At 42.9% G+C, this 18,780-nt stretch overlaps 1 protein-coding gene across 1 annotated transcript in view; it reads right to left on the bottom strand.

Annotated features, from left to right (window-relative positions):
* Positions 1 to 339: 339 nt before the first annotated feature.
* The window catches only part of abcg4a (ATP-binding cassette, sub-family G (WHITE), member 4a), a 53,468-nt gene continuing 35,027 nt past the window's right edge, over positions 340 to 18,780 (bottom strand). The window contains exons 6-15 of the mRNA XM_041894551.1: positions 4,678 to 4,823; positions 4,395 to 4,518; positions 3,848 to 3,962; positions 3,526 to 3,671; positions 3,185 to 3,292; positions 2,825 to 2,993; positions 2,493 to 2,593; positions 2,111 to 2,269; positions 1,746 to 1,864; positions 340 to 1,478 (exon numbers count right to left, since the gene is read on the bottom strand). Of these exons, the coding sequence (XP_041750485.1) occupies positions 1,253 to 1,478; positions 1,746 to 1,864; positions 2,111 to 2,269; positions 2,493 to 2,593; positions 2,825 to 2,993; positions 3,185 to 3,292; positions 3,526 to 3,671; positions 3,848 to 3,962; positions 4,395 to 4,518; positions 4,678 to 4,823 (1,413 nt within the window). The 3' untranslated portion in view covers positions 340 to 1,252. The remainder of the gene's footprint in view (positions 1,479 to 1,745; positions 1,865 to 2,110; positions 2,270 to 2,492; positions 2,594 to 2,824; positions 2,994 to 3,184; positions 3,293 to 3,525; positions 3,672 to 3,847; positions 3,963 to 4,394; positions 4,519 to 4,677; positions 4,824 to 18,780) is intronic.

The following is an 18,780-nucleotide window of genomic DNA, read 5'->3' as shown; positions in this document are numbered from 1 at the left end:
TTCAGCCATCAAGTCCCCCTCATGTCAAGAAAAACACTGTATTACCTTCTGTTGACGAGGCTGTATTCCAGTGAAATTTCTGTGAAGATCCACTATGTTTTAGAGTCCAGTTCTGGAATGTTCTCCCAATCAACTACAACACAGCATGGTTACAATAGAAGCATAATGTTGAGTGTCAATGTTTGGGAAGTAGACTCTCACTCTCCTCGTCTGAAATGCATTCTGATTACGGGGCTGCGTCCAGATTCTCAACGCTTCTCCAAAAGTGTGCACTGTCTTGCATACTCCCCTGTCAGGGAATTGACATTCTCAAGTCCACTTATGTCCAGTCATCTTTGATTTATTTGACAAAATGAAACCTGCCATATTCTGTGGTCCACATCCAGAATAGTCAGGGTGGTGGGCTCACCCAAAAGATCCTGGGAAGACTATGACAGGAAATGGAGACAAATTATGACATATTGTTGTGGATCCTCTGGCTGTCTTTCTGCCATGTCTGGTGTATACTCTTTTAGAGAGAACACTGTCCAGTGATGTGAAATCCCTGGGACTCTGTTCCAAGACCAATTCTGTGATCCAGTGGGCCTCAGTTCCAAGACCAATGCAGTAACACGAACGTCATTGCAAACAGCCAAAGGAGAGGGAGAGACATCTTCGGAGAAGTTTCTTTAGCCCAGACCTCCCCCAGCCCTGAAGAGTCCTCTTCTCATGTTCACCACGTCCATATTTCAACCTTTTTGTCCGGGCACAGTGTTTATGCAGTTGTCCTTTGGGATGTCTTTGGGTTTCAGTGGGAATGTATAGGGACAGGAGATTTGTAAGTCAGGTTTAGCCTTCCGGGTGGAAACAAATTGACACAGTCCTGTCCCATCTTGGACCAAGAGGTTTGTGGATCCTTAACCTTGGTAAATAGGACAGGAGTTGAGCTCTTGGATGCAGTGCAGTGTGGGCTGCTGGGATTGTCCCCCACCAGCTACTGTACATCTCCTCTTCATTCCATAAGGACACATGCTTTATACTGTAGTTACTATATTGGGTATCTGTTTGTTTGTGTATAGTGCTTTTACACAGTATTGTTGGATAATAAAGGTTAAATACTGTAAACAAATTGGATTACTGTAAGGACATATTAAACTAAAATGACTGTTATAGTAAGGGAGGGGAAACTATAATTTGTGGTCTTATTAAGTTATTGTCCTTTTTTTAATAAAAAGATAAAACCTTGCACAAAAAATGACTTGTACTCTTGGTCTTATCGCTCTGCTATGACTTTGTATTTGAGCACCAGGTATGTAGCCAGTCTGAGGACTAGGAAGAACACACCCAGAACCAGGAAGTCCACGTAGAGCTTAGCATCCTCCACATCCAGTAGCTGTAGAACCTCCTCAGGTTTCTGGAACTTACACACCACCCCTGGACACTCCAGCTCCGAACGATTCATCCCATAGATGGACAGGATCACCCCCTCAAAGCCATACCTGGTGGGAGAAGTGGAGAAGGAGAAGTTGAATGATTTACTGTAAGCTTGAGTAACACATAAACACTTACACAGAGTAACACAATGAGCAGGATTGCCAGATTGTTGGAGAGTATTCCACTTAACCCAAGCTGGAAGAAACAGCATAAGATCCTCTCAACACATCATGATGTTCTGTAATTGGTTAATTGAATGTCCTCCGCTTGAGCACAAAGGTAGCAAAGGAAAGGATTCAAAGGCCTTCATAGCCCCACCAGAGCAGACCCACCTGACATAGGACACATAGGAGCTCCATTGCAAGTACTTGGGGATGGTGTCAAAGTTGACAAAGAATCCAGAGAACAGGAGTACTGGGATGGCTGTGACTGGGCCCACGAAGGTCGCCACCTAGAGGGCAAAGGTCAGTTATTCAAAAAACAACACTACAACTCCTCTGAGGCAGTGAGTGGGTAGGTGAGTGAGTCAGTGTGCAGGAGCAGACTGCTATATCATTCTAAAATAGGAAACCTAAAAGAGGAACCTTCCAGAAATCTTGAATATCTGCTGTGCGGCACAGGCCGATTGGCCGACCGACGGTCGGTTGTTTGTGGTAGTACCGGTCTGTAAACTGCTGACCCATGTGATGTGCATTACCTGTAAGGAGGTGGAGGCGGCCCCAATGAGGAGGCCTAGGGACTGGGCTACCAGGGCTGTAGAGGTGGACAAGGCCATGAAGAGCAGGTACCGCACTGCCTCAGGAGGCTGCTCTGTCATCCAGTACACTATACTGCAGTACATGATGGGACAGATCACCTGAGGGGGAGGGATAGGGAGGGGGGAGACATAAAGAGAAAGGGAGGGAGGGGAGAGTGGGAAAGAGAGTGAGGGAGAAAGAGAGAAACACATACAGAGACAGATTTAATGTAACTGTGTCATGCCCTAAGGAAGAGACCATAAGGTATTCTCTTATCTTGCTGTTTTGTAAAGAAAAATACATCAAAGTCAACTTAGTCACACATCAATGCCAGCAGCTCACCTGGAAGGGTATGTCCGCCATGGTTTTGGCCAGGAAGTAGGCCTTCAGGCTGTACCAGTAGTTGAGATGTTCCCTCAGAAACACTGACATCTCCAGAGGAACTGTGAAACACATAAACCACGTATGAGTACAATACATTTCTTGTTAATAGTACAACAACTAGTGTGGTCTCAGATCTGTTTGTGCTGTCTTACCAACTCCTATGGACACATCATAGAGTAGACCACAGGACCATTAGGCAAGACAGCACAAACAGATCTGGGACCAGATTGCAAGAACATGTTCACAAGGTAAGATTGTTCCACCCTCCCCATGTTCTCGCTGTCTCTTACAGGTGAGGACGGTGGGCATCAGGGCAGCGAACATGAGGAAGAGCATGGAGAAGAAGAGGAAGCCAGTGTTGTTGAAGACCTTGCTGGCGTCATTGCCAATGTTGAGATAGAGCAGACCGATCAGAATTCCTATACATATGTGGGACATCACTCTGAGGTGGGTCAACACCTGAGAACACACACAGAAATGCATGCCTCAATTTAGTACGCAACATAATAAACTGTACTTGCTGTTCACTCATACTCACAATGTATTGATTCATTGATTCACTCGATCACTGTCTTTTAAGTTTACTAATTCATTTCAGACACACACAATGCAAGTCAATATTGAGAATTATTATTATGTCAATTGTTTACCGTGTCCCTGCATATCGTTAATAGTGTTCTTCTGAACAAAACGCAGAACTGTGACCAGGTACTGGTGGCAAAGCTGTGTTTCTCCATCGTTCCTGTGTACTGCGTATCCTGTGGACAGACAGACAGACAGAGGACAGGACACACTCAATTAGATCCCTTACACAGTTGGAGTTGGAGTTGAAAAGACATGCAATGAGTGAATAGGTAAAGACGTATAGGTATTGACTGAGTGAGTGACTCCTGAGTGATCTCATCACGCTGCATGACTGTGAGTGCTGTAGGTCAGTGGTGCGGGACTGTGATGGTAAGTGAGTCCTGTAGGTCAGTGTGCCAAGACTCACACTGTGACTGTTAGAGTGGTCAGAAGAGGCTGGGTCACTCTTGTCACTGGAGTTCTTCTTGCCCTCCTCTGAGCAGAGTCCTCCCTGCACAGCCTCAAACAGCACCGAGTTCAGGTCCCCATACTCCCCAGAGGCCACCTCAATGACTGGAGACAGGGGACACAGAGGACAAACAGAGAACAGAGGACACAGTCAGTTAGTGAAGTAAGAAGAAGAACCTTGATCCACTAAAAAGGACCTTGAAAAATGATTGCATTGTCACACACACGCACGCACGCAAGAATGCACGCACGCATGCACACAGGATCTTATGCTGACTCACTGAAGTCTGCAGGGTTGTGGTAGGTAGGACAGTGAAGGCCCAGGTTCTTCAGGTAAGGGATGAGGTACGGGACTGTCCCATGGTATATACACTGGCCCTGACTGAGGATGTACAGCTAAAGAAGGAAACACAGAGACATACACAGTATTATTTACATATCTTTGCCTGATGTAATATCAGTCCCTGAATTATACATGACACTAATGCCTTTACATAACAACTGACCTCGATATATGGTCTAGAGCCTTCAAACTCAACTCTGGACCTCGAAGCCAGTTCCACTGCTTTTTTTCATTGTACCCCTCTAATCAGGGACTGATTTAGACCTGGGACACCAGGTGTGTGCAATTAATTATCAGGTAGAACAGAAAAACAGCAGGCTCCGGACATCATACACAACAGTATAGACCTCACTTTCATTACGACAGTTAAGATAATGATTAGGCTAATGACAAAGCATATGGCAGTCAGTCCTAGATACTGTACAATACCATACATACTGTATAATGGCATAAACGTTTTGTTTAATTCTGTGGAATTTAGTTACCTTATCAAACATCTCAAAGAGCTTGGCGCTGGGCTGGTGGATGGTGCAGATGATTGTCCTTCCTCCCTGAGCCAGGGACTTCATGAGAGAGACCACCTGGAAACAGGATGCACTATCCAGACCACTAAGAGAGAGAGAGGTGACAAACATTAGCTTGTCCTTGGTAGCTATTCCTTTACGCAGTGCAGCAACAAAGCAGATTCCCACCCAACGTCATTATCATGCAGTATTTCCTCTGTGTCAGTGTGTACCAGGTGTGTCAGTATACCAGGTGTGTACCTACCTGGTAGGCTCATCAAAGAACATGACAGGGGGATTGTTGACCAGCTCCTGGGCGATGGCCAGTCTCTTGCACTGCCCCCCAGACAAAGAGATAGTACGGGTCTGGGCACACTCCTGCAGCCCCAGGGCCGTCAGGATCTCATCCACCTGGTGGTCAGACACACAGAGAGGCACATAAACATACCTTAAGATTTCTAGGCAATGTCTTTCTAGTCGATTTGCTGTTGCCCTGTAAACCTGGGATGTTATATGTGCAGTATGTACAGTATTGTAGGGCAGCCCGGCCCCCAAAGTTGCTGTTCTTGTCAACTGTATGCAAGAATTTCCTCTGTGTTGTCTTAGGAATGCCTCATTATCTCTCCAACCCCTATTGTCTCTCTTCTGAGAAGCAGAAGTTGCATCCTGTAGGTCTTATATCGGATTGGAGGTTAAGTTTACAGTAATAGTATTGGTCAACAACTCAGTTCATTGTCTGTCTCTCTTATTTGTTCCTGATCAGCTGTGGTGAGACACACACTCTCTCTCTCTCTTTCTGTTTCTCCCATGAGCTATGGGCCATGGGACAAGCCATGGTTTCCTTGTTTATTTCTCCCTCACTCTCTGATCATGCCTAGAATAATGTTATCGTTCCTTTTACAAAGTAATTAAATACACTTGTATTTAATTTCTTGGCCTTTCTATTACTGTAACTCCACTATTGTCTCTTGCATATTGCTAAATAATCTTTATGGCGTCAGATAAACATTTGTATAGGCCAATTGCATAGTCTTATCATGAGTCGCATGTGAGGTATTTATAATATCATATATATATATACAAACTCAGCAAAAAAAAAGAAACGTCCTCTCACTGTCAACTGCGTTTATTTTCAACAAACTTAACATGTGTAAATATTTATATGAACATAACAAGATTCAACAACTGAGACATAAACTGAATAAGTTCCAAAGACATGTGACTAACAGAAATTGAATAATGTGTCCCTGAACAAAGGGAAGGTCAAAATCTAAAGTAACAGTCAGTATCTGCTGTGGCCACCAGCTGCATTAAGTACTGCAGTGCATCTCCTCCTCATGGACTGCACCAGATTTGCCAGTTCTTGCTGTGAGATGTTATCCCACTCTTCCACCAAGGCACCTGCAAGTTCCCAGACATTTCTGGGGGGAATGGCCCTAGCCCTCACCCTCCGATCCAACAGGCCCCAGACATGCTCAATGGGATTGAGATCCAGGCTCATCGCTGGACATTGCAGAACACTGACATTCCTGTCTTGCAGGAAATCACGCACAGAACGATGGCTGGTGGCATTGTCATGCTGGAGGGTCATGTCAGGATGAGCCTGCAGGAAGGGTACCACGAGGGAGGATGATGTCTTCCCTGTAACGCACAGCGTTGAGATTGCCTGCAATGACAACAAGCTCAGTCCGATGATGCTGTGACACACCGCCCCAGACCATGACGGACACTCCACCTCCAAATCGATCCCACTCCAGAGTATAGGCCTCGGTATAATGCTCATTCCTTCGACGATAAACGCGAATCCGACCATCACCCCTGGTGAGACAAAACCACAACATTACAACAGGCCTACAAGCCCTCAGTCCAGCCTCTCTCAGCCTATTGCGGACAGTCTGAGCACTGATGGAGGGATTGTGCATTCCTGGTGTAACTCGGGCAGTTGTTGTTGCCATCCTGTACCTGTCCCGCAGGTGTGATGTTCGGATGTACCGATCCTGTGCAGGTGTTGTTACACGTGGTCTGCCACTGCGAGGACGATCAGCTGTCCATCCTGTCTCCCTGTAGCGCTGTCTTAGGTGTCTCACAGTACGGACATTGCAATTTATTGCCCTGGCCACATCTGCAGTCCTCATGCCTCCTTGCAGCATGCCTAAGGCACATTCACGGAGATGAGCAGGGACCCTGGGCATCTTTCTTTTGGTGTTTTTCAGAATCAGTAGAAAGGCATCTTTAGTGTTCTAAGTTTTCATAACTGTGACCTTAATTGCCTACCGTCTGTAAGCTGTTAGTGTCTTAATAACCGTTCCACAGGTGCATGTTCATTAATTGTTTATGTTTCATTGAACAAGCATGGGAAACAGTGTTTAAAACCTTTACAATGAAGATTTGTGAAGTTATTTGGATTTTTACGAATTATCTTTGAAAGGTAGGGTCCTGAAAAAGGGACGTTTCTTTTTTTGCTGAGTTATATATATATATATATATATACAGTTGAAGTCGGAAGTTTACATACACCTTAGCCAAACACATTTAAACTCAGTTTTTCACAATTCCTGACATTTAATCCTAGTAAAAATTCCCTGTCTTAGGTCAGTTAGGATCACCACTTTATTTTATGTCAGAATAATAGTAGAGAGAATGATTTATTTCAGCTTTTATTTCTTTCATCACATTCCCAGTGGGTCAGAAGTTTACATACACTCAATTAGTATTTGGTAGCATTGCCTTTAAATTGTTTAACTTGGGTCAAACATTTCAGGTAGCCTTCTACAAGCTTCCCACAATAAATTGGGTGAATTTTGGCCCATTTCTCCTGACAGAGCTGGTGTAACTGAGTCAGGTTTGTAGGCCTCCTAACTCGCACATGCTTTTACAGTTCTGCCCACAAATTTTCTATAGGATTGAAGTCAGGGCTTTGTGATGGCCACTCCAATACTTTGACTTTGTTGTCCTTAAGCCATTTTGTCACAACTTTGGAAGTATGCTTGGGGTCATTGTCCTTTTGGAAGACCCATTTGCGACCAAGCTTTAACTTCCTGACTGATGTCTTGAGATGTTGCTTCAATATATCCACATAAAGTGTATGTAAACTTCCGACTTCAACCATATATATATATACAAACATACAGTGAGGGAAAAAAGTATGTGATCCCCTGCTGATTTTGTATGTTTGCCCACTGACAAAGAAATGATCAGTCTATAATTTTAATTGTAGGTTTATTTGAACAGTGAGAGACAGAATAACAACAAAAAAATCCATAACAACGCATGTAAAAAATGTTATAAATTGATTTGCATTTTAATAATGGAAATAAGTATTTTACCCCCTCTCAATCAGAAATATTTCTGGCTCCCAGGTGTCTTTTATACAGGTAACGAGCTGAGATTAGGAGCACACTCTTAAAGGGAGTGAGGGGTATTGTGTATAGATTGATTGAAAAATAATAATATTTAGAATCAGGCTGTACTGTAACAAAATTTGGAAAAAGTTAAGGGGTCTGAATACTTTCCGAATGCACTGCCTAAATACTCAAGCAATGGCCCTAAAAACTGTCTGGGGGACTGACAAACGACCATTGTTTTAAAGGGCCCAGAAGTGTTTTGGGGTAAACTTTAAGGACTTCCCCTATGACTAAGATAGTACGGGGTAAATCTACAGACAAAACGCAGAAGTGACCCACTCTCTGGTTCACTGTAAAATGAAAGTAGTCTACACCACACCACTCTCAGTCTCACAGAGGACGGCATGCAGGAAAATACATGATTGTGGTATGTAAATATGAATAATATCAACTAATTATCATCAAAGTCATTGTGGTGTCCCAATTGGCACCCTATTCAACTTCATGGTTCAACTTCACATACTGAAAGTGTCACTGTTAATGTTGACAGTTATTTAAGATGACCATTTTATGAAAGTGATTGTGTTCTCCTGTGTCAACCCCCTTGTTGTGATCTTTGATTTCCTTCCCTTGCTGATCTACAGTGAGGGAAAAAAGTATTTGATCCCCTGCTGATTTTGTACGTTTGCCCACTGACAAAGAAATGATCAGTCTATAATTTTAATGGTAGGTTTATTTTTAACAGTGAGAGACAGAATAACAACAAAAAAATCCAGAAAAACGCATGTCAGAAATTGTATAAATTGATTTGCATTTTAATTAGGGAAATAAGTATTTGACCCCCTCTCAATCAGAAAGATTTCTGCCTCCCAGGTGTCTTTTATACAGGTAACGAGCTGAGATTAGGAACACACTCTTAAAGGGAGTGCTCCTAATCTCAGCTTGTTACCTGTATAAAAGACACCTGTCCACAGAAGCAATCAATCAATCAGATTCCAAACTCTCCACCATGGCCAAGACCAAAGAGCTCTCCAAGGATGTCAGGGACAAGATTGTAGACATACACAAGGCTGGAATGGGCTACAAGACCATCGTCAAGCAGCTTGGTGAGAAGGTGACAATAGTTGGTGTGATTATTCGCAAATGGAAGAAACACAAAGGAACTATCAATCTCCCTCGGCCTGGGGCTCCATGCAAGATCTCACCTCGTGGAGTTGCAATGATCATGAGAACGGTGAGGAATCAGCCCAGAACTACACGGGAGGATCTTGTCAATGATTTCAAGGCAGCTGGGACCATAGTCACCAAGAAAACAATTGGTAACACACTACGCCGCGAAGGACTGAAATCCTGCAGCGCCTGCAAGGTCCCCCTGCTCAAGAAAGCACATATACAGGGCCGTCTGAAGTTTGCCAATGAACATCTGAATGATTCAGAGGAGAACTGGGTGAAAGTGTTGTGGTCAGATGAGACCAAAATCGAGCTCTGTGATGTTTTACAAAAAGTTCTGAACCTTTCTATTCTCATTGTTTCTACAGTTTGTGAATTGAAAATAAAAAAAATTTCTAAAAGTATTATTATATTATTGATCGATTGACTATGACTTTTCAGATCACCCAGTAGTGCTATCTGCAGGGTCAGCTCCATGCAAATATTGCAATCCTTCAGCCATTCCTGGACCTGTGTCCAGAAACAAGCTACAAATGGACAGTACCAAAACAAATGATCTAATGATTCTCTTCACAGCCAAATCTGCAGAGCTGGGAAGATTGTATCCCCCATACAAATAACATTCTATTGGTAGCAAGAATTTTATATAATAATTTAAATTGAAAAATTCTAAGTTTTGAATCCGGCGTCGTTTTGCGAATCAGTTCATAAACAGTATGCAATGGAATCGGTACGTCAAAAATATCTTCCCAACTATTTAGCAATCTATATGTGACAGCCGTCAATCTTTTGGTCCTTAAATGAAACTGGTAAACTTTTTTATTTATCACAATTTTCTTTAACCAATTATATGTTCTTTAATGCAAGGCCGACAGACAAGTTCCTTACTTTTTCCTCCTTCCACTTTCCTCTTCCATTTTTGCAGTAATGCTGCAATTATTTTGGTTGTAATTTTGGGTAGAGCAGACATTTCCATATGTTTTTGTTAGCTGCATAACTCCACCATTCCTACCAATAATATCATTTACGAAGATTATACCTTTTTTAAACATTTTCTCAAAAAATAACGGTTTTTTATCAATTAGTATATTTGAGTTTAACTACAATATCTGTTGCAATATTTGTTCTGTCATTTCTGGAGGATTAAATTGAAATTGCAACCAACTTTCTATGGCTTGTTTTAGAAATAGTGATATTTGGGAGATGATTTCCTTTTCAAATACAGTGGGGGAAAAAAGTATTTAGTCAGCCACCAATTGTGCAAGTTCTCCCACTTCAAAAGATGAGAGAGGCCTGGATTTTCATCATAGGTACACGTCAACTATGACAGACAAATTTTGAAAGAAAAATCCAGAAAATCACATTGTAGGATTTTTGTATGAATTTATTTGCAAATTATGGTGGGAAATAAGTATTTGGTCACCTACAAACAAGCAAGATTTCTGGCTCTCACAGACCTGTAACTTCTTCTTTAAGAGGCTCCTATGTCCTCCACTCGTTACCTGTATTAATGGCACCTGTTTGAACTTGTTATCAGTATAAAAGACACCTGTCCACAACCTCAAACAGTCACACTCCAAACTCCACTATGGCCAAGACCAAAGAGCTGTCAAAGGACACCAGAAACAAAATTGTAGACCTGCACCAGGCTGGGAAGACTGAATCTGCAATAGGTAAGCAGCTTGGTTTGAAGAAATCAACTGTGGGAGCAATTATTAGGAAATGGAAGACATACAAGACCACTGATAATCTCCCTCGATCTGGGGCTCCACGCAAGATCTCACCCTGTGGGGTCAAAATGATCACAAGAACGGTGAGCAAAAATCCCAGAACCACACGGGGGGACCTAGTGAATGACCTACAGAGAGCTGGGACCAAAGTAACAAAGCCTACCATCAGTAACACACTACGCCGCCAGGGACTCAAATCCTGCAGTGCCAGACGTGTCCCCCTGCTTAAGCCAGTACATGTCCAGGCCCGTCTGAAGTTTGCTAGAGTGCATTTGGATGATCCAGAAGAGGATTGGGAGAATGTCATATGGTCAGATGAAACCAAAATAGAACTTTTTGGTAAAAACTCAACTCGTCGTGTTTGGAGGACAAAGAATGCTGAGTTGCATCCAAAGAACACCATACCTACTGTGAAGCATGGGGTGGAAACATCATGCTTTGGAGCTGTTTTTCTGCAAAGGGACCAGGACGACTGATCCGTGTAAAGGAAAGAATGAATGGGGCCATGTATCGTGAGATTTTGAGTGAAAACCTCCTTCCATCAGCAAGGGCATTGAAGATGAAACGTGGCTGGGTCTTTCAGCATGACAATGATCCCAAACACACCGCCCGGGCAACGAAGGAGTGGCTTCGTAAGAAGCATTTCAAGGTCCTGGAGTGGCCTAGCCAGTCTCCAGATCTAAACCCCATAGAAAATCTTTGGAGGGGAGTTGAAAGTCCGTGTTGCCCAGCGACAGCCCCAAATCATCACTGCTCTAGAGGAGATCTGCATGGAGGAATGGGCCAAAATACCAGCAACAGTGTGTGAAAACCTTGTGAAGACTTACAGAAAACGTTTGACCTGTGTCATTGCCAACAAAGGGTATATAACAAAGTATTGAGAAACTTTTGTTATTGACCAAATACTTATTTTGCACCATAATTTGCAAATAAATTCATTAAAAATCCTACAATGTGATTTTCTGGATTTTCTTTCCTCAATTTGTCTGTCATAGTTGACGTGTACCTATGATGAAAATTACAGGCCTCTCTCATCTTTTTAAGTGGGAGAACTTGCACAATTGGTGGCTGACTAAATCCTTTTTTCCCCACTATATTTGTGCTGCAATTTCTGAGGCTGGTAACTCTAATGAACTTATCCTCTGCAGCAGAGGTAACTCTGGGTACCCAATTAACTTTTAAGAAGGCACACCTGTTAATTGAAATGCATTCCAGGTGACTACCTCATGAAGCTGGTTTCCACTGCATTTCAGCCCTGCCACAAAAGGACCAGCTGCCATCATGTTAGTGATTCTCTCGTTAACACAGGCGAGAGTGTTGATGAGGACAAGGCTGGAGATCACTCTGTCATGCTGATTGAGTTAGAATAACAGACAGGAAGCTTTAAAAGGTGGGTGGTGCTTGAAATCATTGTTCTTCCTCTGTTAACCATGGTTACCTGCAAGGAAACACGTGCCGTCATCATTTTGCACAAAAAGGGCTTCACAGGCAAGTTGTGAAGAAGGCATCAGGGCGCCCAAAAAAGTTCAGCAAGTGCCAGGACCGTCTCCTAAAGTTGATTCAGCTGCGGGATCGGGGCAACACTAGTGCAGAGCTTGCTCAGGAATAGCAGCAGGCAGGTGTGAGTGCATCTGCACGCACAGTGAGGCGAATACTTTTGGAGGATGGCCTGGTTTCAAGAAGGGCAGCAAAGAAGCCACTTCTCTCCAGGAAAAACATCAGGGACAGACTGATATTCTGCAAAAGGTACAGGAATTGGACTGCAAAGGACTGGGGTAAAGTCATTTTCTCTGATGAATCCCCTTTCCGATTGTTTGAGGCATCCGGAAAACACCTTGTCCGGAGAAGACAAGGTGAGCGCTACCCTCAGTCCTGTGTCATGCCAACAGTAAAGCATCCTGAGACCATTCATGTGTGGGGTTGCTTCTCAGCCAAGGGAGTGGGCTCACTCACAATTTTGCCTAAGAACACAGTCATGAATAAAGAATGGTACCAACACATCCTCCGAGAGCAACTTCTCCCAACCATCCAAGAACAGTTTGGTGACGACCAATACCTTTTCCAGCTTGATGGAGCAGCTTGCCATAAGGCAAAGGTGATAACTAAGTGGCTCGGGGAACAAAACATAGACATTTTGGGACCATGGCCAGGAAACTCCCCAGACCTTAATCCCATTGAAAACGTGGTCGATCCTCAAGAGGCGGGTGGACAAACAAAACCCCACAAATTCTGACAAACTCCAAGAATGGGCTGCCATCAGTCAGGATGTGGCCCAGAAGTTAATTGACAGCATGCCAGGGCAGAATGCAGAGGTCTTGAAAAAGAAGGGTTAACACTGCAAATATTGACTCTTTGCATAAACTTAATGTAATTGTCAATAAAAGCCTTTGACCCTTATGGAATGCTTGTAATTATACTTCAGCATACCATAGTAACATCTGACAAAGATATCTCATAATACTGAAGCAGCGAACTTTGTGAAGACCAATACTTGTGTCATTCTCAAGACTTTTCACCACGACTGTACATCATTCCATATGGGTTATTTCATAGTTTTGATGTCTTCACTATTATTCTACAATATAAAAAATTGTTAAAAAAAAAAGAAAACCCTTGAATGAGTAGGTGTGTCCAAACTTTTGACTGGTATTGTGTATATACAGTGAGGGAAAAAAGTATTTGATCCCCTGCTGATTTTGTACGTTTGCCCACTGACAAAGAAATGATCAGTCTATAATTTTAATGGTAGGTTTATTTGAACAGTGAGAGACAGAATAACAACAACATAATCCAGAAAAACGCATGCCTAAAATGTTATAAATTGATTTGCATTTTAAATGAGGGAAATAAGTATTTGACCACCTCTCAATCAAAAAGATTTCTGGCTCCCAGGTGTCTTTTATACAGGTAACGAGCTGAGATTAGGAGCACACTCTTAAAGGGAGTGCTCCTAATATCAGCTTGTTACCTGTATAAAAGACACCTGTCCACAGAAGCAATCAATCAATCAGATTCCAAACTCTCCACCATGGCCAAGACCAAAGAGCTCTCCAAGGATGTCAGGGACAAGATTGTAGACATACACAAGGCTGGAATGGGCTACAAGACCATCGCCAAGCAGCTTGGTGAGAAGGTGACAACAGTTGGTGCGATTATTCGCAAATGGAAGAAACACAAAAGAACTGTCAATCTTCCTCGGCCTGGGGCTCCATGCAAGATCTCACCTTGTGGAGTTGCAATGATCATGAGAACGGTGAGGAATCAGCCCAGAACTACACGGGAGGATCTTGTCAATGATCTCAAGGCAGCTGGGACCATAGTCACCAAGAAAACAATTGGTAACACACTACGCCGTGAAGGACTGAAATCCTGCAGCGCACGCAAGGTCCCCCTGCTCAAGAAAGCACATATACAGGGCCGTCTGAAGTTTGCCAATGAACATTTTATTAATTCAGAGGAGAACTGGGTGAAAAATGTTGTGGTCAGATGAGACCAAAATTGAGCTCTTTGGCATCAACTCAACTCGCCGTGTTTGGAGGAGGAGGAATGCTGCCTATGACCCCAAGAACACCATCCCCACTGTCAAACATGGAGGTGGAAACATTATGCTTTGGGGGTGTTCTTCTGCTAAGGGGACAGGACAACTTCACCTCATCAAAGGGACGATGGACGAGGCCATGTACCGTCAAATCTTGTGTGAGAACCTCCTTCCCTCAGTCAGGGCATTGAAAATGGGTCGTGGATGGGTATTCCAGCATGACAATGACCCAAAACACACGGCCAAGGCAACAAAGGAGTGGCTCAAGAAGAAGCACATTAAGGTCCTGGAGTGGCTTAGCCAGTCTTCAGACCTTAATCCCATAGAAAATCTGTGGAGGGAGCTGAAGGTTCGAGTTGCCAAACGTCAGCCTCGAAACCTTAATGACTTGGAGAAGATCTGCAAAGAGGAGTGGAACAAAATCCCTCCTGAGATGTGTGCAATCCTGGTCAGAAACGTCTCACCTCTGTGATTGCCAACAAGGGTTTTGCCACCAAGTACTAAGTCATGTTTTGCAGAGGGGTCAAATACTTATTTCCCTCATTAAAATGCAAATCAATTTCTAACATTTTTGACATGCGTTTTTCAGGATTGTTTTGTTGTTATTCTGTCTCTCACTGTTCAAATAAACCTACCATTAAAATTATAGACTGATCATGTCTTTGTCAGTGGGCAAACGTACAAAATCAGCAGGGGATCAAATACTTTTTTCCCCTCACTGTATATACATACACACACAGGTCAAAAGTTCTAGAACACCTACTCATTCAAGGGTTTTTCTTTATTTTTACATTGTAGAATAATAGTGAAGACATTGAACCTGGTTGGTTAGCTACCTGCAGATTCATGCAGGGTAGTAACCTTATGAATTGGAATTATGGTTCATTGTTTAGCTAGCTAGCTACATGTCTAAACAAAATACTCATTAGAGTTACCAGCCTCAGAAATTGCAGCCCAAATAAATGCTTCACAGAGCTCAAGTAACAGACACATCAGCATCAACTGTTCAGAGGAGACAGTGTGAATCAGGCCTTCATTACATTTTACATTTTAGTCATTTTGCAGACGCTCTTATCCAGAGCGACTTACAGTTAGTGAGTACATACATCAATTTTTTTATACTAGCCCCCCATGGGAATCAAACCCACAACCCTGGCGTTGCAAACGCCATGCTCTACCAATTGAGCTACATCCCTGCCGGTCATTCCCTCCCCTACCCTGGACGACGCTGAGCCAATTGTGCGCCGCCCCATGGGTCTCCCGGTCGTGGCCGGCTACGACAGAGCCTGGATTCGAACCAGGATCTCTAGTGGCACAGCTAGCACTGCGATGCAGTGCCTTAGACCACTGCGCCACTCGGGAGACAAATTCATGGTTGAATTGCTGCAAAGAAACCACTACTAAAGGACACCAATAAGAAGAAGAGACCAAGAAACATGAGCAATGGACATTAGACCAGTGGAAATTTGTCCTTTGGTCTGGAGTCGAAATTGGAGATTTTTGGTTCAGACCGCCGTGTCTTTGTGAGACGCGGTGTGGGTGAACGGATGATCTCTTCATGTGTAATTCCCACCGTAAAGGACGGAGGAGGAGGTGTTATGGTGTGGGGGTGCTTTGCTGGTGACACTGTCTGTGATTTACTTACAATTCAAGGCACACTTAACCAGCATGGCTACCACAGCATTTGGCAGCGATACACCATCCCATCTGGTTTGGACTTAGTGGGACTATCATTTGTTTTTCAACAGGACAACGACCCAACACACCTACAGGCTGTGTAAGGAAAGGCAGCCAAAGAGTGCTCAGCATATGTGGGAACTCCTTCAAGACTGTTGGAAAAGCATTCCAGGTGAAGCTCGTTGAGAGAATGCCAAGAGTGTGCAAAGCTGTTATCAAGGCAAACGTTGGGTATTTGAAGAATCTTAAATATAGAATATATTTTGATTTGTTTAACACTTGGTTACTACATCATTCCATATGTGTTATTTAATCATTTTCATGTCTTCACTAGTATTCTACAATGTAGAAAATAGTAAAAAATTAAGAAAAACCCTTGAATGAGTAGGTGTGTCCAAACTTTTGACTGGTAGTGTTATATATATATATATATATATATATATATATATATATATATAGTTTAAATCGGAAGTTTACATTAGGTTGGAGTCATTAAAACTTGTTTTTCATCCACTCCACAAATTTCTTGATAACAAACTATAGTTTTAGCAAGTCGGTTAGGACATCTACTTTGTGCATTTTTCCAACAACTGTTTACAGACAGATTTTTTCACTGTATCACAATTCCAGTGGGTCAGAGGTTTACATACACTATGTTGACTGTGCCTTTAAACAGCTTGGAAAATTCCAGAAAATGATGTCATGGCTTTAGAAGCTTCTGATGGGCTAATTGACATCATTTTAGTCAATTGGAGGTGTACCTGTAGATGTATTTCAAGGCCTACCTTCAAACTCAGTGCCTCTTTGCTTGACATCATGGGAAAATCAAAGGAAATCAGCCAAGACCTCAGAAAACAAATTGTAGACCTCCACAAGTCTGATTCATCCATGGGAGCAATTTCCAAATGCCTGAAGGTACCACGTTCATCTGTACAAACAATAGTATGCAAGTATAAACTCCATGGGACCATGCAGCCATCATACTGCTCAGGAAGGAGACGCGTTCTGTCTCCTAGAGATGAACATACTTTGGTGCGAAAAGTGCAAATCAATCCCAGAACAACAGCAAAGGACCTTGTGAAGATGCTGGAGGAAACAGGTACAAAAGTATCTATATCCACAGTAAAACGAGTCCTATATCGACATAACCTGAAAAGCCGCTCAGCAAGGAAGAAGCCACTGCTCCAAAACCGCCATAAAAAAGCAAGACTACGGTTTGCAACTGCACATGGGGACAAAGATCGCACTTTTTGGAGAAATGTCCTCTGGTCTGATGACACAAAAATAGAACTGTTTGGCCATAATGACCATCGTTATGTTTGGAGGAAAAAGGGGAAGTTTGCAAGCCGAAGAACACCATCCAAACCGTGAAGCACGTGGGTGGCAGCATCATGCTGTGGGGGTGCTTTGCTGCAGGAGGGACTGGTGCACTTCACAAAATAGATGGCATCATGAGGAAGGAAAATTATGTGGATATATTTCAAGACATCAGTCAGGAAGTTAAAACTTGGTCACAAATGGGTCTTCCAAATGGACAATGATCCCAAGCATACTTCCAAAGTTGTGGCAAAATGGCTTAAGGACAACAAAGTCAAGGTATTGGAGTGGCCGTCAAATAAAATGCTACCAAATACTAATTGAGTGTATGTAATCTTCTGACTCACTGGGAATGTGATGAAATAAATAAAAGCTGAAATAAATCATTCTCTCTACTATTATTCTGACATTTCACATTCTTAAAATAAAGTGGTGATCCTAACTGACCTAAAACAGGGAATTTTTACTCGGATTAAATGTCAGGAATTGTGAAAAACTGAGTTTAAATGTATTTGGCGTATAAGGAGTATGTAAACTTCCGATTTCAACTGTATATTTATTTAACTAGGCAAGTCAGTTAAGAACAAATTCTTATTTACAATGACGGCCTACACCGGCCAAACCCGGACGACGCTGAGCCAATTGTGCGCCGGGACTATGGGACTCCCAATCACGGCCGGTTGTGATACAGCCTGGAATCGAACCAGGGGGTCTGTAGTGACGCCTCAAGCACTGAGATTCAGTGCCTTAGACCATGCTGTCTTGCTAAAACAGGAAAGGGCCTTCCCCAAACTGTTACCACAAAGTTGGAAGTACAGAATCGTCTAAAATGTAATTGTATTCTGTAGCGTTCAGTCTTCCCTTCCCTGGAACTAAGGGGCCTAGCCCGAACCATGAAAAGCATACAATATATTGGCATACAGTGGGGGAAAAAAGTATTTAGTCAGCCACCAATTGTGCAAGTTCTCCCACTTAAAAAGATGAGAGGCCTGTAATTGTCATCATAGGTACACGTCAACTATGACAGACAAAATGAGAAAAGAAAATCCAGAAAATCACATTGTAGGATTTTTTATGAATTTATTTGCAAATTATGGTGGAAAATAAGTATTTGGTCAATAACAAAAGTTTCTCAATATTTTGTTATATACCCTTTGTTGGCAATGACACAGGTCAAACGTTTTCTGTAAGTCTTCACAAGGTTTTCACACACTGTTGCTGGTATTTTGGCCCATTCCTCCATGCAGATCTCCTCTAGAGCAGTGATGTTTTGGGGCTGTCGCTGGGCAACACGGACTTTCAACTCCCTCCAAAGATTTTCTATGGGGTTGAGATCTGGAGACTGGCTAGGCCACTCCAGGACCTTGAAATGCTTCTTACGAAGCCACTCCTTCGTTGACCGGGCGGTGTGTTTGGGATCATTGTCATGCTGAAAGACCCAGCCACGTTTCATCTTCAATGCCCTTGCTGATGGAAGGAGGTTTTCACTCAAAATCTCACGATACATGGCCCCATTCATTCTTTCCTTTACACGGATCAGTCGTCCTGGTCCCTTTGCAGAAAAACAGCCCCAAAGCATGATGTTTCCACCC

Source organism: Coregonus clupeaformis, chromosome 13, assembly GCF_020615455.1.
Source record: "Coregonus clupeaformis isolate EN_2021a chromosome 13, ASM2061545v1, whole genome shotgun sequence".
NCBI lineage: Eukaryota > Metazoa > Chordata > Actinopteri > Salmoniformes > Salmonidae > Coregonus > Coregonus clupeaformis.
This window is presented reverse-complemented; position numbering and strand designations above follow the sequence as displayed.